Raw genomic sequence first — 23774 nt, 5'->3', positions numbered from 1 at the left:
TCCAGAGTTGAATACCAACATTTAGAATATCCTTTATGAACATAATAACCCTAAAAGTGGGTTATTTTAGGCTCTGTGCAAACTGAAGAAGTCCCACTTCCTGTCTGCAGGTTGTCAGTTGGTAATTCAGTTCTGCTGCAACTGAACAGGAAGTGAGGAGGAAGGAAGCACCTTGATTGTCGCTGCCTTTTGCCTTCTATGTTCACACTGAATGGGCCGGCTTTGATGATCATTTTGCCACACCTTGAAGTGCCAGAAAATGCATACATCTGCAATCATATGTAGATTATTTTAAAACCTTGAAGCGTCCTTCTTCCTCGGGTGTAAACTGTCTGCTTTAACTTCTTCTTCCCAGTAAAAGCTCTTTTTCGTCTCTTCTATGCAACATCCTCTTCTAAGCTCAGTCTTGTACAAACCTCCTCTGCACATTTACTCAGGGCTTTGTCTGAAATAGGTCAAGCTAAATTTAGATGAGTTGGAACAGAGATGAACATAATTCTGACTTAATTAACCCCCCTCTCTTTCACAGACCAGGTTATATCAACATGTTTAACGCAGCATGTGTTGTTGCAGGTTTCTGCATGTTTGTGCTGAGCTTGGTGAAGAAGCACTACCGCCTGCAGTTCTACATGGTGAGTGGCAACCTGGAGGCTCCTGGGTTATTGATGAGGCGAGATGAAATACAGGCCCTCAAGTGTGTGTAGAAGAGGGCTGGAGATTGCTCTAATAAATTGTCTGGCATACAGTCATTAAATATGTGTCAAGCAGAAAAATCAGTGCCTGTTCAAACAAAGGGAAAGCAATCATCTAAGACAACATCTGTGATATGGATTAGATCAACAAGACACATCAATCCTGTGATCTTTGGTCCTAATCCAGGCTCTATGTTCACAGAGAGAAGGATATTACAGTGTTTGTAAAAAGAAAAATGTAAATTATGCAGCCAGTGGAAGGGTGTCCAACCTTGCAAGTGAAGCAATAACAAAGTAATAAAAAAAACGTAATTCTTTTTTTTCAATGCAGGAATTAATTAATTTTTGTTGTTGTTAATGCCTGATTTTTTTTCTTACAAATCTCAGAGAATACCCACCTTTTTTAAAACAATTTCATCTTGCTTATTTTCCTTACTCTCATTACCCTCCTCCCCTTCAAAAAAAATCAAATCAAATCAAGTTTTATTTATAAAGCACATTTAAAAGCGATTTTTGGTCGAGCCAAAGTGCTGTACATGTAATAAAAACACATTACTACAATCACAATAAAAGACAATAAATTACAACAGATATATTTAAAAAAAATAAAAATAAAAAAACACAAGGAAAAGTCAGGAGTCGTGCTCCGCTCTAACTAGAAGGCCAGAGAGAAGAAGTGTGTTTTTAGTTTAGATTTAAAAACCCCTAGGGTCTGGGCCGACCTCACATGGAGGGGCCTGGGGCCAGCTGCTGCGAAGGCTCGGTGCCCTCGGGTTTTGAGCCTGGTCTTGGGCACTACCAGCAGCAGCTGGTCAGCAGACCTTAAAGCTCTGGCTGGGGTGTTGCGCTGGAGGAGTTCAGCTATATAGGCCGGAGCCAGCCCATTTAGTGCTTTAAAAACAAATAAAAGGATTTTAAAATCAATTCTGAACCGAACTGGAAGCCAGTGTAGTGAGGCCAGAATAGGGGTGATGTGGTCACGCTTTTTGTGGCCAGTCAGCAAACGTGCAGCAGCGTTTTGGACTAGTTGTAGGCGTTTCATTGAGGCCTGGTCCATACCCACATACAGAGCGTTACAATAGTCCAGTCTCGAGGTTACAAAGGCGTTAATAACTCTTTCTAAGTCATTAAAAGATAAATACGACTTGGTTTTGGCCAATAGTCTTATTTAAAAAAAGCAGGATTTGACTACGGTGCTGACCTGCTTGTCGAATTTAAAAGTGCTAGTGAAGGTCACTCCAAGGTTCATTTTGAGAGAGCCCAGAATATCAACCGGAGAGGCTGGAGGTTGGGGTCCAAAAAAGATGACCTCAGTCTTGCTCTCGTTGAGGTTGAGAACGTTTTTGCTCAGGCAGGATTTTATCTCTGTTAAGCAGTCCATCAACTGCTGTAGTGAGTGTTTGACATTTGCTTTGAGAGGCAGATAGATCTGTACATCGTCGGCGTAGCAGTGGAAGGGAATATTATGTTTTGTGAGAATTGAACCTAGGGGCACTATGTACAGTAGAAAAAGGATGGGGCCCAGAATCGAGCCTTGGGGAACCCCACAGGTAAGAGGGGCTTTGGCAGAGGAGAAGGCACCTAGCTGTACCGAGAAGCTACGGTCTGTCAGGTAGGACCTGAACCATGCAAGTGCAGAGCCTGTGATGCCAGCGGACTGTTCAAGCCGTGACAGCAGGATGCTATGGTCCACAGTGTCAAAGGCAGCTGTCAGGTCTAACAGCACCAAGACAGCTGGGCTACCTGAGTCGGCGGCTAGGAGCAGATTATTAAAAACTCTTAAAAGGGCTGTTTCAGTGCTGTGCATGGGTTTGAAGCCAGACTGAAACTTTTCATGGATTCCATGGATGGTTAAAAAAGACTGCAGCTGGGCGTAGACTACTCGCTCCAGGGCTTTTGATAAAAAAGGTAGCTGGGAGATGGGCCTAAAATTTGCGAGAATGGAAGGGTCGAGATTTTTCTTTTTAAGGAGTGGCTTAACCACGGCATGTTTGAAGGCAGCTGGGACACATCCTGAGCTAAGAGAGGTGTTTAAAAGTAATAAAATACTTGCTCCAACTGAATCAAAAACATCTCTGAGAAGGCGAGAGGGAATGCTGTCTGAGGTGCCGTTTGTCGGCCGCAGGTGCTTGACTACATCCGAGAGAGAAGAGAGGGATACAGGCTCAAAGTGGTCGAGGACAGCAGGGCACAGAAAAGGAGCAGGATCTGGGGTAGCACTAGTGTGGGCTAGCCTAAGAGCAGATACTTTTTCAATAAAAAATGTAAGAAACTTATCACAGAGTAGTCGATGGGACAATAGAAGAAACATCACAGGGATTAATGATAGAGTTGAGGACATTAAAAAGAACCTGAGGTTTATGGCTGTTTTTGGAGATGAACAGAGAAATGTGCTCTGTTTTGGCTGCTTTGACTGCCGTCTGGTAGTGAGAAAGGCACTCACGAAGGATTTCTAGGGAGACATGGAGTTTATCCTTTTTCCATTTTCTCTCTGCACGCCTGCAAGCGCGTCTGAGAGCACGAGTACAGTCATTGAGCCACGGCTCAGATAGAACTTTGGTGCGTCTAAGCGTCCCTTCTCTTTAATTTGATTTAATTTGGCCCTAAAACACTGCTGATAATGGAAAAACCGTGTCAGTGGAATGTATGAATTAATATATATTAAATATGGAGCCTGAGGTTTACAAAAACACAGCTCTTAATGTTAAATAGGATACACTGCCTTCAAACACATTTTGAATTTAATCAAGCTAATATCATTTTCAGCTAAATCCCATCTCAGTGTAGTCTCCGCTGACAGTAATCCCTATGGGTGTTGTTCCACCATCAAATCTATCAATACATATTTGGAACAAGGACCCTTAGTCATGAATATAATTGGGTTAATTGTCAGACAAATGATTGTATACATATTTTCCTAATGATGTTTTGTCTCCACAGTTTGGTTGGACTCATGTGACTCTGCTGATCGTGGTGACTCAGTCTCACTTCATCATTCACAACCTGTTTGAGGGGATGATCTGGTAAATAAACAGTCCTTTATCATCTTCACATAGATTAAGCTTCAACTTAATAGTTTCTTAAGTTACTGTCTTTAAAAAGACACTGTGTTTTACCATTTCAATAAACTTGAACATTTTTCACATTTTCATATTATACTCACACTGGGCCTCATTGCATTTCAATAAAAAAAACTGCACCTACTATGTTTACCGTGTTTATGGCTAGAAAGATCCAAATACATGCCGCTTGTTTTACAAAACTTGTTTTCTCTAAGTCTCTTATTTATGAGTCTCATGTTAACTCTTCTCTTCTCAGGTTCATTGTGCCAATTTCCTGTGTGATCTGTAACGACATTATGGCCTACATGTTTGGTTTCTTCTTCGGGCGCACCCCTCTCATCAAGGTTGGTTGCATATTATTGTTTTCCCTATTTTCAGAACTATTAATGCAAGCAACAGATGTCCAGCCTGTGTTTCATCAATAAAACTCACGTGTTTCTAGTAAATGAAAACCCAATTTTGTAAGTATCACTTAGTTTTTGTCTGGAGTCTGGATATTGACTCTTGTTATGTTACTCCACTCCAGAGAATATGAACGTTTTATGACATCATTTTAGGTATTTCTCCATAATATTAGCTCCTTGTTCTTGTTTACTTATCGGCAGTCAGTGTTTTATTGACACATTTCATGGACACTTTAAAAGTGTTGTTTGGTACATGGTGATGTATTAACCTGCTATCTACACATGCACTGTCCTCTGCAGCTTTCCCCTAAGAAGACATGGGAGGGATTCATCGGTGGATTGTTCTCCACCATAGTGTTCGGCATCATGGTAAGAGTTATAGAGAATCCTGAGTTTTGTCGTTTTTGAACGTGTTTTTCTATCTTAGGATAGTTTAGTTAGATAATGCAGCACAAATGCCCAATATCGTTATATAAATGAAAATTACACTTTAATTAGATCCTTGTTGGCACATGGTACAGCTTTTCAACAAGCTTCATTAAAATCGGTAGACAGAAAAAATGAGCCTAAAATCCTAACATCCTGGCTAAATAAAGTTTGTTATGGTAGCTCTGAATTATTAAACACTGTACATGTTGTAGCTTTTCTTCCCGTTATGTCTGTCATCATTTGACAGTGAAACAATATTTATAATAAAAAAATCAGAGGCAGCATGCAGTAACTGAAACTTGCTCTCCTACGTGATGTCCGGCTGGCGTTACTTCGTCTGCCCGGTGGAGTTCAACAACGACTCCAACCGGTTCCAGGTGGACTGCGAGCCGTCGGAGCTTTTCCAGCTGCAGGACTACACCCTGCCCTCCTTCCTGGAGTCCTTCACCGGATGGGTAAGACTCTCCTGACCTTCATCTGTCCTTCCTTTTCTGGCATCACAAGTCATATAAACATTCATGTAACTATGAAACAATAAAATCACTATATTGCAAATCCAGTAAGCCAAAAAACAAGAGGGATCCGTAATATTTGTAGAATAATGTATTTGTGTAGCAGCCTTTCAAACACTTTGGAAGCTATAGAAAAATATAGACGTTTATTCTTAACAGGTCAAACATTACATGTTGCAAACTCAAAGCTTATTACATTTATGTCAGGACCTAGCCTGTAGTTTCAGCTAGTTGTAATTGTGTCAGCTATGTTATTTAGTTTTGATCCTGTGTTACTCATTAAGTAAAGTTCAAATATATCTAAATGTTGTTTCTAGAGTACACATTAACAGAACCGAAGTCCTGTTTAACACCAGGTTTTTATCATACGTTTCAACCTCATTATATTTTTCTCCGCCAGGTTTGATTTTGATACTAAAAGCCTGGGGATGCTATTTTAGCCAAAGCACTAGTAACTAGTTTAGTTTGATTGAACTGCTGGTCTCTGTTTCAGTCTGACACATGTTCCTTGTCTCCGCAGACCACGGTGCGTCTGTATCCGTTCCAGATCCACAGCATCGCTCTCTCCTCCTTCGCCTCCATCATGGGACCCTTCGGAGGATTCTTCGCCAGCGGCTTCAAGAGAGCCTTCAAGATCAAAGTAGGGATTTCTGACACGTTTGTTTACTTCAAAACACTCCAACTATCCCTTTAATGTCTGTTGTCTTTGCTCCATTTATATTATACGCATAGCAGCAGTCTGATCACATGTACTGTTGTGTGTTCTTCCAGGATTTTGCCAACACGATCCCGGGTCACGGTGGCATTATGGACCGGTTCGACTGCCAGTACCTCATGGCAACATTTGTTAACGTCTACATTGCCAGCTTCATCAGGTAAACACACTGCTATGGTTTGTTGATATGTTTTATAACCTAATTAGCAATGTACAGTGATCAGTGGCGTTTTTATATGTACAAAAGTGGTGGGGCACGAACAACTTGGATGTGTATATATAAGCTTCTGGTACTTTTTTAAACACGTAAACAAATAACTTTTCGCGGCACACGTACTTACAGCCAATCAGCTCTCTGAATTATGAGATGACGTTTGGTGGGTATGGCAGCACAGTGCCCCTATGGTGATTATTTTTTTGCCGCACACATTGAATAGAAAAATACTCTGAGCACGCGCAGTGTAGTTTTTACAGTACACGTTCTTACAGTACACGTTCATTTTGACAGCAGAGAGAGGGGCTTGCCCCACATCGCTACCGGGCCTTCTAGAGCAGTGGTTCTCAACTGGTCAGGCCTCGGGACCCACTTTTTCCTTGGTCAATAAATCGCGACCCGACATTTTGAACCACTCATATCTATTCAACAAGAAATCGTGCTGTAATATATACGCCTTTCAGCATACACTATTAATTAAAGTGAAGTACAGTGCATATATCCCTTATATCCCTTCACAGAACTAAATTATGCTTTTAAAAAAGGTTTAATGAGATGATGGAATCAAAGCTGAACTGTATAACATAGAAAGGCCCACATGCTGAAAACCCAACCCCAGCAGGGGGTCTGGGGGGATTCTGCCCCAGGAGATATTTAGAAATACTAACATATAAACTACGCATTCTGGTACACTCTGAGAAGAAAATAAATACATCTATTCCTACCCGACATATTAATAATATGTTATGCCATTGTTTGTTTTTCACTTTGTTCTGACAGCTTGCTGCTCCACACAGAGAGAAGAGCAAAGAGTAGATAGTCTGTGTGAATTACTTAAAATTGTGGGTAAGGGTAGATAGCCCCCATTGTTCTGTGAGCTGTCAATCATCAAACCGGGGGTCATATTTCATTATGTGTTCATTTGTATCTGAAGTTGTACCCATGGATGTATAAAGAATAGTTCTACCACAAAGTTATTCTCCGTGGGGACTTCCGGCAACAATCTTGATTCTGATTGGCCAGAAGACTCGAAAGAACATCAGCAAAGATGTTTTATTGAGAAGATGATCACTACGTGACAGAAGTTTTCAAAACCGTTTATGGTCTCCGGTACTTCCAGCCCAACGCCTACTGCATGCACAGCGTTAGAAAATCGGGCCTTCAAAATAAGTTTTACTTTTTTCCAAAATAAAAAAAAAACACATCTGCGACTCGAAGCAGGTCCGCCCGCCAGTTGAGAACTGAAGTTACCTACTGTAACTCCAGCTTCTATGAGTATTGGCGTAGCCCTCTAAGGCTATCGCTATTGGTTAATCCCCCTGCGCACCCGCGCAGCACTGAAAACATCTGTAGTCCACGCCCGCCCGCAAGGTGGGCCCCACCCTCGGGCTCCCTTCCGGTATAAATAGGAAGGAGACCCGACAATCTGCTCCCACACAAAAACCTTTTCTTCAGCTATTCGTGGAGCCAGTGGGGCCCAGAACTTAGAGGGCTACGCCAATACTCATAGAAGCTGGAGTTACAGTAGGTAACTTCAGTTCTATTTCGTATATGGCTTCGCCCTCTAAGGCTATCGCTATTGGGTTAAGGGCGAAGCAAGATGTAGTCTGCGCCCCACTGGGTCGCCCCGGTACAAGAAGCACAACCACACCTGCTCAGATAATAACCCAAGCCTATTGCGCCATGCGAATGGCGCATCACAGTCCCTGGAATATATCATAACATGAATATTTACCATGAGAGGACGAAGGCTGGGAATAATACATACCCGTCCGCTGTGAGAAAGTAGAGACGAAAGTCACACTTTGCCCAGTGACAGAAGGAGGGGGATTAGCAGCTCTCTGTGTGCAGACAGGCAGAAGAGCGCACAGCTGGGTCCCCAACATCACACACTCTGACAAGACATTCCGTACGAAATGTGTCGGGGGAAAAAAGGGGGATGTCCCTCTCATAAAAGGGAAATACAGGCCACTCTCCGTGTGCCGAGGCAGGAGAGAGGCGCACAGCTGGATCCCTGACGTCACTCACTCTGACAGGACACTCAGCACAGGGTGTGTCAGAGCGGAATGGGACATCCCTCAAATAAAATTGAATAATGAACAGGGAGAAGACCAAGATGCAAATGTCTTCCACTGACATTCCTCCGTGCAAAGCCGTGGAGGAGGAACATTCCTCTGGCTTTGAGGAGGGGGAAAGAAGCCAGCCAGGGTGATTACTCTTGACCTAAAAAAGTTTGTGATGACCTTAGCCTTAGGCATGAAGCCGGTTTAGCATAAACGGCTGTCTTCCCTGGCGATTGAGGTAGGCTGCCGTGGCCTGTTGGCTGGGCGAATCAACACATGTTTGATTGTACAGCAACGGGGCGAAGTGCTGGAATACTTCCCAACCCGGAGAACAGCTCCAGCACATTTACCCCTGACGCACGGGGTCGGTGCGTGGGCGAATGAACCACCTCTGGAGACCCCTCCTGTGGGGGAGACCCCGGGGAATCCCCACGTGATCAGCTGACGTCATGCTGAGCAGCTGTATCACGGAGAGGGCTGTCACCACGCTGTGGGATGTGACACGCTGGATAGGGAGCTGTCAGTTCCTCCACTCGCTGCAGCGAGAGCCGCACTCTGTTGCTGAGTTTTATTCCACTCGCAGATAAATGAATGTCTGGGGGGGAAGAGGACAACTCGAGCGAGCTATGCAGTTTATAAACCAATAGGTTAAAACAGCAGGCTTTCTGCAGCGAATGACCCACCTCTGGAGTCTCCTCCTGTGGGGGAGACCCATGGGGATCTTTGAGCTTTGACAGATGCGATACGAGATGTAACGTCTGTAAAGCGACTTCCTCAAGCTGGATCGAACCTCAAACAGCAGGTCGTCCAGAGAAAAAACCTCATTCTCATCCCTCCTCTCTGTGTAGTGGCTCCAGCCTACTCTACACAAAATGATGCGAGGAGCCAGGGAACATCCAAACAGCAGACGATTGTCTGGTCTGATATTCCCTGAAAGAGAAACGCAGGAATTCCCTGTGTTTCGGGATGGTGGATATGGAAGTATATGCATCATCCTTCAGGTGGAAGTGAACCAGTCGTCCTGGTGAACACATTCCAGCACCTGTTTGATCGTCAGCATGGGAATACTGATAGATCAAGGATGGGTCTCACTCCCCCGTTGGAGAGGCTTCTCTGTGATATGCTGTAATGGTCGTCATGACCGTGCTCTGTAGGAGGCATATCTGAGACAGAGGAATGCCGCGAGCTATGCAGTTTATAACCCAATAGGTTAAAACAGCAGGCTTCTGCAGCGAATGACCCACCTCTGGAGTCTCCTCCTGTGGGGGAGACCCATGGGGATCACCGCGTGACCAGCTGATGCGAATGCCAAGCAGCTGCGTCACGGAGAGGGCTGTGCGGGTTTTAGACACGCCGGAGGAGATCTCGCTGCAGTTCCTCCACTCGCTGCCGCAAGAGCGCGCTCTGGTGGCTGAGTTTAATTCCACACCCAGATAAATGAATGTCTGAGAGGGACGAGGGCAGCTTTTCTCCAAATTAATTATGAAACCCAGGCTTTGACAGATGCGATACGAGATGTAACGTCTGTAAAGCGCCTTCCTCAAGCTGGATCGAACCTAGCAACCAGCAGGTCGTCCAGAGAAAAAACCTCATTCTCATCCCTCCTCTCTGTGTAGTGGCTCCAGCCTTCTCTACACAAAATGCGAGGAGCCAGGGAACATCCAAACAGCAGACGATTGTCTGGTCTGATATTTCCTAAAAAGAGAAACGCAGGAATTTCCTGTGTTTCGGGATGTGGGTATGGAAGTATATGCATCATCCTTCAGGTGGAAGTGAACCAGTCGTCCTGGTGAACACATTCCAGCACCTGTTTGATCGTCAGCATGGGAATACTGACAGATCAAGGATGGATCTCATCCCCCCTGTCTTTTTCGGGACAAGAAAATAGCGGGAGTAATACCCCTGATTTTCTTCCCCTTGAGGAACCCTGGAAATAGCCTCTTTCAACAGGAGTTCCCGCAGCTCTGCTTGGAGCGCAAGACACTGTTCTTGGGATGACAGGAGTGTTTCCTGTATCCCATTGAACTGTGGGGGGGGGGAGGCGAACTGCAGGGTGTACCCTCTGCTGATCAGCCTGCTCATCCATCTGTCCATCAGACACACGCGCTGTCGCTCTGAGAAATTCTCTGAGAGCGGGCGCACATGGTCGAGATGTGTTGTGGTCGTCTTGGCGACGAGCCACGTCAGAGCCCTTGCCGCCGCTGCCTGTGAGGCAACCCAAGGTGGGCCTGAAGCGAAAGGGCTGTGAGGGAGCCTCCACACGCTGCGTTTCACTCTGGCTCTCATCATGAGGCGTGTAGACGCTCAGGGGATGAATGGAGATGTATGCAGTGTTGACCACATGAGGCGTTATAACGGCGCTCATGGGTTTATTATGACCGCGTGTAGGAGACGTATCTCGGACAGAGGAATGCCGCGAGCTCTGCGGTTTATTAACCGATAGGTTAAAACCAGCAGGCTTCTGCAGCGAGCCCTGCTGCCTACTAATCAACAGATTGGTGGCAGCTGGCTTAGTTGGCGAACTCTGCAGTTTATTAACCGATAGATTAAAAAAGTGCAGATTTTCGCAACGAACCCTGCTGGCTACTAACCGATAGGTTATAGACAGCTGGTTTACACAGAGTGGAGGATATGTGAGAAACACTTGATGATACTGATGACTCAGACAAAAAGTTGGAAAATGAACCCATTTTATTTCTCTATCCCCCCCAACACGTCAAAAACGGCTCTGTTTTCTTGGAGGCTCACGTGGAGCGGATACAGAGCGGGAGTGCCTCCCTCCCCGTTGGCTCACCGCCGAGAGACCCTCCGTCTCTGGGGTGGCGGGGGAGCGGAGACGCGGGGCGGAGCCCCTGCCGCCGCCGACGGGCGCTGACGCCGCGGTTGCGGTTGGTACCTCTCCGCCTGCCGCTGTGGCCGGGTTGGACGCTGCGGCTGCTGCGGCTGCTGCGGGTGTTGGTGCCGCCCAGCAGGCTGGAGCCAGCTGACGTGCTGGCGGATGTCGTCCGCCTGTTCCGCAGCCGCCTTCATGGATTCCACCATGGCGTGGAACTGGGGTCCGAACAGCCCGTCCGGGCTGATTGGAGCATCCAGCAGCACTTTTCTGGCCGTTTCTGTAACGGACGCCTGCTGCAGCCAGAGGTGGCGCTGGATTTGCGTCACCCACGCGGCGATTCTAGCCTGGGAGACAGCAACAGACGCACACAGTGTGAGCGCCGTGCTGGCAGCCTTGGCGATCTCCTCCGCTTCGTCAGCGGCCAAGGTGGTGGACCGCTCCACCAGCGTCACCACCGAGTTGGACAGCAGCGCGATGTTGTTTGCCGCCGCCGACGCCTGAAAGGCACACTGGTGCACCCGGTCGGCCTGGCGGGCAACATACTGGTCCCTGGGGGAGGCCAACGTAGGGCGCCGTCCGGCGATCATGTTGGCCTGCCTCACCCCAAAAAACGCCGTCAGGCCCGGCTCCAGCGAAGGGGTGGCTGGGAATCCCACATCCGTAAAACCCTCCACCTTGGTGAGGGGAACAAATGTGGCCACCGGGGCCTTCAGAGTCCTCGGATTTGCCGCCACCCCCTCCTGGTACCTCCTGATGGCGGGGAAGCGTGGCCAGATCGGGTCACTCCTGACCATCTGCACCCGCGAAAAAACTCCGGTCATGTCGTCCGGAGCACTCCTCTCCTGAGCTGGGGGAACGGGGAGACCTCTGCAGGCGGCCGCCTTGCAAATGATCCCCGGCAGTTCCAGCAGGATGCCACCTATCGCCGGCAGCGCCGTGGTGACGGAGAAGGGAACCGCGTGCTCGGCCAAGTCGACACCCTGCTCCGACTCTGTCTCCCCCGTCCGGGGGAGAGGAGGGAGGGGAGAACCATCCGGTGAACCGTGGAGGGAGATGGGGTAGGAGTCGTCCAACTCCTGCCCGGCACTCGGCTCCAGGGGCACGAGTCGGCTCCAGGGGCACGAGTCGGCTCCAGGGGCACGAAACGTCCTCCTCGGTCGCAGCAGCGAGAGCGTCCGCTCTACGCTTCCTGTCGGCCGAGGGGAGACGGGCACAGTGCTGGCATGCGACCTGCTGGCTGAGAGCCGCGTACGCGTGCTCTGGCCCCAGGCAGGATTCGCATTCAGTGTGCTGATCATAACTCATGATATAGCCCGATCCACATGAGGGACAATCTCTGACACAATTGTTGCTCATGGTTCTCGGATATATTATGTCTCAGTGCTTCAGTAACGGGGTGCTGAAGAAAAAGAGGGAGCAGATTGTCGGGTCTCCTTCCTATTTATACCGGAAGGGAGCCCGAGGGTGGGGCCCACCTTGCGGGCGGGCGTGGACTACAGGTGTTTTCAGTGCTGCGCGGGTGCGCAGGGGGATTACCCAATAGCGATAGCCTTAGAGGGCGAAGCCATATACGAAATAGAACCACTGTTCTAGAGTACCCTGGAACCGAGGGAAACTCTGAAAGAATACGCCCAGTGGCTACAAATCAATATATGATTGGTTAATCAAACTGTCAATCCAAATGTATGCTCTCATTCAGTGTAACGGCCAGGGCATTCTATCAAGGATATAGAATACATTGGTTGAAGGATATTCTACCCAGAGACCCAGAACAAGATCTGATTGGTTGCTTTCTTTTCTAACAAAAAACCACTGAAATGCATAGTGCATGGACCGAGAAGGACAAACAACACAGATACGGATCTAATTTATTCATTTTATATACATTTTATTACATTTTATTTATATAATTAAATCGATTTTTTGTTTGTTTTCTTTGAGTGTTCCAGGGTATTCTCTGAATACCTTGAAGGCCCTGACGGTTCGCCACTGTTTATTTTATTCCTGACTGTTAGACGAAACATTTGATTTCTTGAAGAAAACAAACTGTTGGTTGAACTTTAAACTAGCTAGCTTGCTAATAACCATTAAAGAGTTATCTCTGTCTCTTGAGTTGTTTTATGTCTTCCTCTGACACTGAATAAATATACAAACATGAAACTAAAGTATGAAAACTGAATTTTGTTTGAGACTTTTCAGTATTGGTCAATATCTTTACTTAAAAAAGATTTAAATGTAACTTCATATTGAGTTTACTATATAGATCAGGCTGTAAAAATGCTATGTAGTCAAGCTCCAGCACTTTTTATAAATGAACTCAAAGCAGATAAAGCACGTGGTTCCAGCTTGAACCCTCAGAAAATGAGCCCTCCAATTTAACATGTCTATATTTTTGTTTCTTATTCTTTTACCACCGATTAATTTATTTTGGATCGATGGTGAGATTTGATGTTATAATCTTCCTAATTTCCCTCCCTAATTATCTTCCCTCTCCTCTCAGGGGCCCGAACCCCAGCAAGGTGATCCAGCAGCTCCTGGCTCTGCGCATCGACCAGCAGCTCCACATCTTCAACTCCCTGAAGGCTCACCTGACGGAGAAGGGTTTCCTGCCGGCGCTGGAGGACGTCATGGCCTAGACACCCCCCCCCCCCTCACCCACTGTGGCTCACCCCGAGGTGGAGAAGAGAGAGGAGGGTAGCACCCCGAGGACCCCCTGCTGACCCGGGACACTGGCAGTGATTTGTGTGTGAGCGAAAAACACATCAGAGAAAAAAGAAAAACGACAAAAAACGTCAGCTTTTGTTCATTCCACGTCATTTGGTCTGGGAGTCCAGTGTTTGTGAGTTACCGTACTGTTACACATTTCCGTTATAGACGACTTGTATTAACACTGTTGGTCAGATAGACATTTCTACCTGGATATCCTCTATATACCTATTAATGTGTGTTTTTCAGTTTTAATGCACTGCTCTCAACACTCACTGTACTGTATTGTTACCCCCCCCCCCCCCCCCCTCCTCCTCCACAGATTTTAAGTTTCTGTGTCGTGATTGTTTATATTTATACATAGATGTTTTTTATATTTGTTCTATGATATCTAAATGTCGTGTTTTATTCAGACTCAATTCACCTTTGCCATTCGCCACGTGCATTTATATGTGAGTTTGTTTCTGTTTTTCCTGTGTTTTTGGTGCCATTCATCATTTCATAAAAGAGACATTGACATAATTTCATCATGTATTAACACAAAATAATGTCCTGAGAAGAATAGCTAAGTTACCCTGAAGTGTTTGACAGGATCAGTTACAGATACAATCCTCCATACAAGAATAGTGTTTTATTTTGAAGGCCAGTGCGACTGACAGCAGCACCCTCTCAGAATAATGGTCAATAATTTGCAGAAAAGCTCTCAGAATACAATCATGATTTTCTTTAATTGGCTTATTCTCTGTTACATAGTTTTAATCTCTGACAAATAGCTGTTTTACCACATGTTTTGTAAGGTGGTGGGATTGTTGCATCTGTTTGTTACATTAGTAGAAACAATAATGGTTTCTAAACTGCCAATATCTGCTTCTTTATGTTGTAATGTTAGCAGCTTCAGGGCAGAAATACAGATTATATACAGAATATGTTTATCGCTGGTGGACCTGTGTGTGTGACGGCAGCTGTGCCAGATGTGACCTGATTGCCAATTCAAGATGTTTTACAGAAAGGACCCTTTGATATCTATACCAGTGGCAAATGTTCGCTTCATTTGGTGGTTCGAATATAAAAGATTCTCTAATGTTGAGTTCATTTTGTTTTGTTTTCTTTAGGGGAAGCACCCCAGGTAAAAAGGGGGAACAAATTGGAATTTCTTGCATCTTTTTATTGTGCTAAATCAATAGCCTCACTGGCATTTAGCCCTTTGAAGTTTAAATTAGGCGTAACTAACTAAAGAGCAACTGATGTACAACATATTTACTTGCATTTTAGAAATGTCCGTATGACTTTATGTTGATATTGTTAAAGAAAGGTAAAGCAGTTTTGGCTTGTGCTTCAAACCTCCAGGCCAAAAACTGGTACAAAGTAATATTGCTAAGTACATCAACAAATGGTCACATCTTTCTGGGTTATTTTGGGAACAAACATCTGTATTCAGTGTACGTGCCGTAACGTGGGTCCAACTCTGGTTGGATAAAGATAAAGGCTCTTATATGTCACCATAATCATCCAATCACATCAGGTTGTCCATCATGTCTCTTCAGATTCATCCTTTAGTTTCCATCCAATCAGAACATATATAATTTATCCCCGTCAGTGAAAGCCAAATTAAGTAACTTACGTGTAAATGTAACCCTGGCTATAAAAATGCTGTGTTTATTTGTAAAGGACAAAACAGCAATATGAACAATCATACAGCAGTCAGTGTAGCAGAAATGTGAATTTAAGTATCTAAATGCTATTCTTAAAAAAAAAGTTTGTGCTATTATCTGTGACTGCTTCACGTAATCATTTTGGAAATAATTTGCCATTTTAAATATCCATTTTATTGGGTTCTGTCCTCAGAAAAAGCTGTATATTTTTAAGCAATTTACTCACTTGTTTGTAACACAACATTTGCTTCATTATGGCAATTAATTTCTAAAAGACATAATGAATGTAGAGACTCTTAATTTTTCCCCCTTTTCGACTGTCACTCCATCATTACATTACATTACATGTTACTTGTTAGACGCTTTTATCCAAAGCAACTTACATACTCAATACTGTGGACAATCCCCACAGGAGCAATTTGGGGTGAAGTGTCTTGCCCAGGGACACAACGACATGATGACTGCAGTGGGGTTTGAACCTGTGACCCCCTGATCCCAACACCAAGGCTCTATCCACTGCGCAACACACCTCCCCATCATTTCATTAACTTTTCTTAACTTCTTAAAGTATTTATTTATTTACTGTGAGAAAACCTTTTCAAAGTGACTTTATTGTACATTTAAGAAGATGTTTAGAAACGGTGTTCTTCAGTATTTTTGTTTAGAGGAATATTTAAATGATTGCCATATAGGAGAGAGTATGGAGATAGCAGCAAAGTATTTTTCTGTCTTTTTTTCTTGCTGTGACTTCAGTGCAGTTTGGTGTTCTTTAGGCTCTTCCACTGTAACTGTAATTAAAGCATTGTCTCTAGAAATGATGTGTTTAGGACTGGTGTCTCAGCATTTATAGATAAGTTCTATTTCTATTTTTAAGGTCATTTCCCTGCAGCTCTGTACTGCCATTTCTCTCTCTGGTGTCACAACTGTCCACTAGAGAGCGCTGCAGCTCCTGAGATTTAACACTGATGCTGCAGAAAGCTTTCTTGCTGATGTTGAATACATTCCAGTAAGTTCAAAAATATTATTAATGCCACTATTCAAAGAAGATTTGTTTGTTTTATGGCACCCGTTATGCCATTTTAAATCAACAGAGTGCCCTCTTCTTAAGGATTGAACGTCCCACATGCTGTTTCCCTTTGTGGACATTTTATGTTGTGCTTATCTTAAGAAGCTGTTTGATTTCAGTATATTATTCTTAAAACTGTGCAACGGTTTTTGTTGACATTTTTTCTGGATAAAATAACTTGTACTCTTTGATGCTGAATTGTGCTTTGCCTTAGTTTCAAGAAAATTAAAGGTATAAACAAAAAAAAAGTGTATGTGACGGGCTTCTTCCCTCTTAGTCTTCTTCCCCATTTATTAATAGATATCACGCCCACTTCATGACACCTACTGAACAATTTCATAACAACTGTTTATATCCTAAAGCAGTGGTGGTGGATAGTAACTGAGTACATTTACTCAGTTATTGAACAATTTGTAGATAATTTACTTGAGTATTTACTTTTCCTGCTAGTTTATACTTACAAAATATATTCAAATAATTATTTTTTTATTTTTTTATTTAGCCTTTATTTATACAGGTGTAAAATTTCATTGAGACACAAGGTCTCATTTGCAAGAGAGACCTGTCAGTGGTAACACTACCACACAAAGTTACAGACAGACAGGACACTAAACACAGAGGCAACAATAAAATACAACATCGTTAAAAAAAAGAAGTAGTAATTGAAATCCATATACAGTAGTCAGATATAGCAGGTGCAAACACCCACAGATGATTTCTCCAGCTTTTTTAAAATTAGTTTAAAATCCGTGATGGGTATCAAACTGGTCAGCTTAAGTTCCTGCTGAAGTGTTTTCCAGGTCGAGGGGGCAGAGTATGATATGGCTTTTTTCCCAAGCACCGTGCGTACTGAGGGGACGGACAGAGTGATGTAATTTTGAGATCGTAGGCTATAGCTGTACTGTTTTTGTTAATTGTTCATGTATTAGAGCTTTATTGGCCCCTATGAGAAATGTACAAGCTACCCTGCAGTATATAAAGGTAAAGTTGTTTTCCTATCCGAGGCAACATTTGAGCATTAATGGATTAAGATTTATAATTTTAAAATATAACATATATTTTCTGAATATAATTTTTTTTCAAATACTTTTACTTTTACAAAATATAATTTGACGACTTAAGGACAAAGTATTCAGCACTTTAACTTAAATAAAAATAGTAAAACCACAGTGTGTAGAAATGATCAACACAATACAAATAAGTCCAGCATTTAAATGTGATAAACACATTAATGCATCAATGATTATAATCAAAACATATAATATATATTATTCTGAAATGGGTCGATCTGCATATTGAGTACTTTTACTTTTGGAACTTTAATTATATTTTGATGCCAAAAGTTTTGTACTTTTACTTCAGTAACATCTTGAATGCAGGACTTGTGCAAGTCAACCACGAGGATGCAAACTCCGAACAGCACGAATCCTGTAAGAACATCAGCTTCAGATATGCAAAACATTTGTAATTGCTATACAGATATTTGATTTGTGTACCTGCGACCTGTTTAGCTCAATGATGTTTATTTATTTTCCCTTTTTTTATATGAGTATTTTCTGTTAGTTATAATAGTTTTTTTGGAAAGGGTGGTTTTTAATATGTATCCAGTAGTAGGTGGTAATGCAACGTCCGGATGTTAAAACCAAAAAGAAGAAATCCTTCACGCTTTTATTTTGACGTCCTCAAACCGCACCGGAAGTGAAGTTCCCAGCTCTTTCTAACCAGGATCGAGGTGGCGTCTCGTCGCTACGGGCCGTTTCTCAGGGTGTTTCTCAATCGCGAGTAAAGCTGCTTCAGAGCCACTATTTCAAGCATACTACGTCATCGAGTGCCGCCGAAGTACTGTTCCAATCTCCAGTATACTTGGAAATCTACCGAGCCCGGCGTACTCCGTTTGGAGAAATATCGAGGCTGCACATGAGTAGACTCCACGATCTTAAAATCCCCACAATGCTTTGCGCACAGACCAATTTCCCCAAATCTGTGGCGGAAGATGTAAGGCGGGGCCTCTCATATGACGCACACCTGCACACTTGCTAGCGTGTTCCACTCTTCGTTTTCCGAATGCCAGGAAGTATTCTTGACTCGCTTCTGAAGCAAGATGCTCGGCAGACATGTGCTATCAAGCAAGCGTACTCGCGATTGAGAAACACCCGGCGTCTCGTCGCTACGGGCCGTTTCTCAATCGCGAGGATATTGGCTTCCAAGCCAATATTTCAAGGATGCTACGCCATCGAGTGCCGCCGAAGGACTGTTCCAATCTCCAGCATACTTGGAATTCCACCGAGGCCGCGTCCTTGGTTTGGGGGAAATTTCGAGGCTGCACATGGGACTTCGCGTCCTTAAAATCCCGACAATGCTTTGCGCATGGACCAATTTCCCCAAATCTGTGGCGGAAGATGTAAGCGGGGCCTCTCATATGACGCACACCTGCACACTTGCTAGCCTGTTCCACTCTTCGTTTTCCGAATGCCAGGAAGTATTCTTGCCTTGCTTCTGAAGCAAGATGCTCGGCTCGGCTGTGCTACCAAGCCAGCATCCTCGCGATTGAGAAACGGCCACGGTGTCAGTACCATGGCTGTGTCTCAGGTCGACTATTTTCATTTCCTCTGTCGTCGGTCCTCGGTATCACCGGAAGTTGATTTGTCTGCGCCATCTTGAGTAGCGTCCCATGGCTCTTATTTCTGCCGGAGGACCGAGGAGCGAGGAGCGATAATGGAGGAGCGATAATCGAGGAACCACCAGACCATCCTCCGGTGAAATCCTCAGATACTCTCCCCGCCCCCTTACTGCTCACTGATTGGACGATGCAGCGCATGCACTGATCTGATGCTTCTTGACATGAGAGCAATTTCCCAGCGGAGTGAAGAAAACACATGAAACTCACGGGGCTCACTCCTCAGTTTATACTGTGTTTTGTTTCAATGAATGCATCATTCAGTTACAAATATGTGATATATCTGAACAACAAAGTGGTCAAAAATTATTTTATTCATTTATTGGAAACATTTTCATGATCGCTTTTTCGTTTTACATTTTCATTTATTGTCATTTCCATTCAGTCAGTCATTAAGTGCTATTTAACATGTTAATTTGCTACATATCCACACAAACAAACACAGTGTGCAATCCAATGAATGTTAATCTAACTGGGTTTTGATAGATAACATATCTCTTTTTCTTCTCTCAATTATTTTATTTCTATTGTGCACTCTAATCAATATTAATCAAACTATTGTTCGTTTATACATTTTAAGAATGGCGTTTATCTTTTTGAGAATGAGTTCTTATTTTATTTAATGTATTTGGGTCTACAACAGATGATACAAATGTTTGTGTCAGTAAATATGTACGAACAGAGGCGGGGGTGTTTGTGAAAATAACGGGGACAGAGCTGGCTGTTGTCAGACGAACAGCTGTGCGGCGTCATCACAAACGGACGTCGCTTCACGTGACGCTCCGGAGGAAAGGACGTCCCATTGCTCTTAAAACTCATTTCCCTGCTTCTCGTGGTTTCCTTGCGTCTCTCCATGCTTCCCTGGTGGGAGGGACTAAACGCAGGGAAACAACGCAAGTGAGGGACGCAAGGAATCCATTTAACCGAAGTGAAACGCAGCCCATGTGTTCGGGGTCCATCGCTTACCAATGACGTCACGCATTGTGATTGGCTGCACGGTAATCGCACGCTGATTGGTGTAACTAGGGGTGCTGACTAGGGTATAGAGTGGCGAAGTCCCTCCCCTTCCGGTGGACCTCCATGGGACCTTATTTCGGAAAAATTATGTATTGAAGTCAATGGAGAGAGAAAGATTATCTTTCGATCCCGTTTGAATTGTGCCACGAATTACACATATGATGTGTGTCAATTTAAAAGATAATTTTGCAAATCAAAAAAAAAAAAAAATGTGTCGTAAAACACATTTGTTTGTGTGAAACGCTCAATGAATTACATCTCTGGTCAACAACACACGTCACCAAGATGGCCGTCACTCCTGTCTTGTCAACAAAACGATTGACTACCCTCACTATCGCCACAATGAAACACGTCCTGAAGAATGTCATGCAAAGCTGCCTGCCTTCCTTTGATTCTCTCTGAACTGCCTGGTCGTTTTAATGTTTAATGTCAACCATTTGTGCAGATAGCATGAAGTAGAGAAGATCGTCAATGCTAGCGTTAGCGTTAGCATTTCTCCCCCGGGCTTAAATTGTGTATTATAGAATGATCACACCAGTGACAGTACTCTTCAAAGGGTTCACGAAATACAAATGTGTTACTTCACAGTTTTACGACACATTTTTTTTTTTTTGACTTGCAAAATTATCTTTTAAATTGACAAACATCATATGTGTAATTCGTGGCACAATTCAAACGGGATCGAAAGATAATCTTTCTCTCTCCATTGACTTCAATACATAATTTTTCCGAAATAAGGTCCCATGGAGGTCCACCGGAAGGGGAGGGACTTCGCCACTCTATAAGGTCCCATGGGGCGGAAGTAGATGGGCGTGACTTCGCCACTCTATACCGGGGGTCTGATCAAAGGATGAAGCTGTTAACGTGCTGCTACCATAAACTGGCTGTTGCCCACAAACTGAAGCAGAATGATCTAGGGCTGTCCCGAATACCATTTTCGGGCTCCGGATATTCGGTAGTAATCATATACAGTCTATGGTAGTAATCAGCAGCGAATATTCGAATATTCGGCCCTCGCGGGGGGGGGGCGTAGTAATCTGCAGCGAACCGCTTCAACACGTGTATTTCGGTGTATTCACGGCATTCATTTTGTTATTCTACAGTATTGTTGTTTTATAGTTATTTGTTAATGTAACCCAATTTGTGTTCTTTGAAATTGAAAAGGATATCGCATTGTGTTTGTTACTTTCGTTGCAGTTGTATACGTCTTAAGTGTAATTTGGCTTGGCTTCCTATTTATGGACATGCTTTTATTTTGAAGGAGAGTTAGCGCAGTTGACAGGAAGTTGTTGTTGCTTTGGAAACAACGTGACAGAGATTAACGGAGAAAAGTAATATCTACGTATAAAGACGGAGAAAGTAAACGATAACGTTTATGGTTAAGTGTTAGCACCCCCCGAAGAGGCACAAGCTCTTACGTTGATATTGGAGATTTCAATAAATTCAATTTGAAAAAAAACGAGGAAAAAACAAACAAAACGAATATCCGAATAACGAAATTGAAACCCGAAATAGTACTCCAACGAACGAATATTCGGATTTATCCGAATACTATAATAAAGTTATAGTAAATAATAACAAACTCCAGTGTGGAATTCCATAATTCCATATTCATAAATAAAATGATATGCAAATAAAAATGTCTTGGCTGTGGACTTGTACTCTACATAATTATGTTGAGTTCATGGTAATCTAATTCAATAAACAATAAATGCAAAGAACAGATAGCATTTTGTGACTCGTAAAATGATTGGATATGGTGTAATTTGGTAAATGATTCTGTGTTGAAAAATGTATATCTTTAAAAACTGCGTTGGTGTATTAGGGCGGGCCATACTATTTTTTTTTTTGTAAATCGATCGAGAGGGGTGTTCAAATAACGTATTTTGGTGTGTAGAACACACATCTATTTAGATTTATTTATTTTGAAGTTGTTGCTATGGAAACAACATGACGGAGAAACAAGTAAGATCTTCTACATATAATAACGGACAAAGTAAAGAATGAAGTGTATGTTTAAATGTTAGCATCCCCCGAAGAAGCTCAAGCTCTTACGTTGAGTCTGGAGTTTCAATACATTCGGAATTTGACCGTGTAAAATGTCCTCTTGGGTTACCGTACAGCCAATGCGTGACGTCATTGGTAAGCGTAACGTACCCCGGCCCGAACACATCTGGTAGGCCGAACACATATGGTACCGACAACTGCTCTCTCTCTCTCTCTGTGTTCCTGAGAAAGTGTGTGTGAGCTCCATCACTACTGATCCATCATCTGTGTGTCTGGATAAACCTCCGAATGGACTCTGTGCTCTTTTTTCTGGAGCGTTTACCTCGGACTATAGGAGCTAGTTTAGCATGCTAGCTGGAAACACGTTAGCAACACTAGTCAGATTGAGAGTTTGATGAAGAGAGAAACGGTGTGTTTAACGGAGTTTGCAGGAAAAGGTGATCTAGTAAACATGAGTAAAGTCCAAATGCTGCTGTCGTTGAAGAAGCAGCGTTTCACTGCTGCTGCTGAAGAGATATTTGCTCTGTATGAAAAAACTATAGCAGAGCTCGAGGAGGAGCTGTCTCTTTCCAAAGAGGAGAACGAGAGACTCCAGAAACTACTGGACGCTGTTTTACAGCCTCAGCTTCGGATACACAGAGCAGGTCTGTGCCCTTTACTTTTTATTAACACTTTAAACTCTTTATTTACACTTTAAACTCTTCAGTCACACTTTATTATCACATGAATAACACTTTAGACTCTGTACTATCACTTTAGACCCTTTATCAGCACTTGCTACAGGTAGTAGATCCTGAAGTAAAAGTACAAACACCATTGATTGATTGATTGATTGAAAAGTTTATTAACAGCTTGTATATTGGGTACAGTACAGTACAGCTCAAAACATACAATTGTTAAGGGGATGCAGACCAGAGAAAGACTTTCGTCTTGTTTACATCAGGGTCCCCCATTTCCAATTCATCATATCATTTAAGACATATAAGACATATTTGACATACAGATGGCTTATTTACAATTTACATACAGGTGGTTTTTTACATACAGATGGCTTATTTACAATTTTCATTTTAGATTTCGTTCTAATACATCCTAACCGGACATTTAAGACATACCAAGTCTACAGATATACAGTTAGTAACAGAGTCTAAAATGCGAGTATATACATAGATGGGGGGGGGAAGCTGTCCATTGTACGACAGGTTGAGATTTGTACCATTACCGGGGCCAGTTTTGCAATGCTTTCCCCCGAAGGTGCTCTTTAAGAGAGGTTTTGAAGGTAAGTATAGTTTTACTTTCCTTTACAGTTGTGGGAAGAGCGTTCCACCTTGATGTGGCATAATTGCGAAACGTGTATTCCCCTTTTTTTGTGCCAAATCTGGGTTTTACATGATTTGTGGAGCTCCCTCTGGTGTTATGATCATGGTATTCCTTGACCTTTGGGAAGAATTTTGACATGTACATGGGTACCATAGAGGTGTAGTGGATCTTGTATACCAGGCCCATTGCAAGTAGCTGTACTCTGTCGTCTACTCTAAGCCATCCTAGGTTGTCAAAGTGGGCAGAGGTGAGGTGGGTTCTAGATGAAAGGTCAAGCAGTAGTCTGACCAGTTTATTTTGCGATGTTTGAAGTTTTATTTTTAGCGCCTTGGAGGTGCTATGGTACCATGACGTGCAAGCATAGTCATAGTACCCTTGAATGAGTGCTCCTGCCAGAGTTTT

General features: G+C 43.5%; 1 protein-coding gene across 1 annotated transcript; it reads left to right on the top strand.

Annotated features, from left to right (window-relative positions):
- Positions 1 to 545: 545 nt before the first annotated feature.
- LOC117496786 (phosphatidate cytidylyltransferase 2-like) lies at positions 546 to 14720 on the top strand. Its single transcript, XM_034148540.1, has 8 exons — positions 546 to 632; positions 3633 to 3715; positions 4011 to 4098; positions 4459 to 4527; positions 4890 to 5042; positions 5620 to 5739; positions 5871 to 5974; positions 13428 to 14720. Exons 1-8 carry the CDS (start codon positions 546 to 548, stop codon positions 13561 to 13563), a joined length of 840 nt encoding a protein of 279 aa, XP_034004431.1. The 3' UTR covers positions 13564 to 14720.
- Positions 14721 to 23774: the final 9054 nt, after the last annotated feature.

The sequence above is a fragment of the Trematomus bernacchii genome, unplaced genomic scaffold, assembly GCF_902827165.1.
Source record: "Trematomus bernacchii unplaced genomic scaffold, fTreBer1.1, whole genome shotgun sequence".
NCBI classification, from domain to species: domain Eukaryota; kingdom Metazoa; phylum Chordata; class Actinopteri; order Perciformes; family Nototheniidae; genus Trematomus; species Trematomus bernacchii.
The sequence above is the reverse complement of the archived record's forward strand: the minus strand, read 5'-3'. Positions and strand labels throughout refer to the sequence as shown.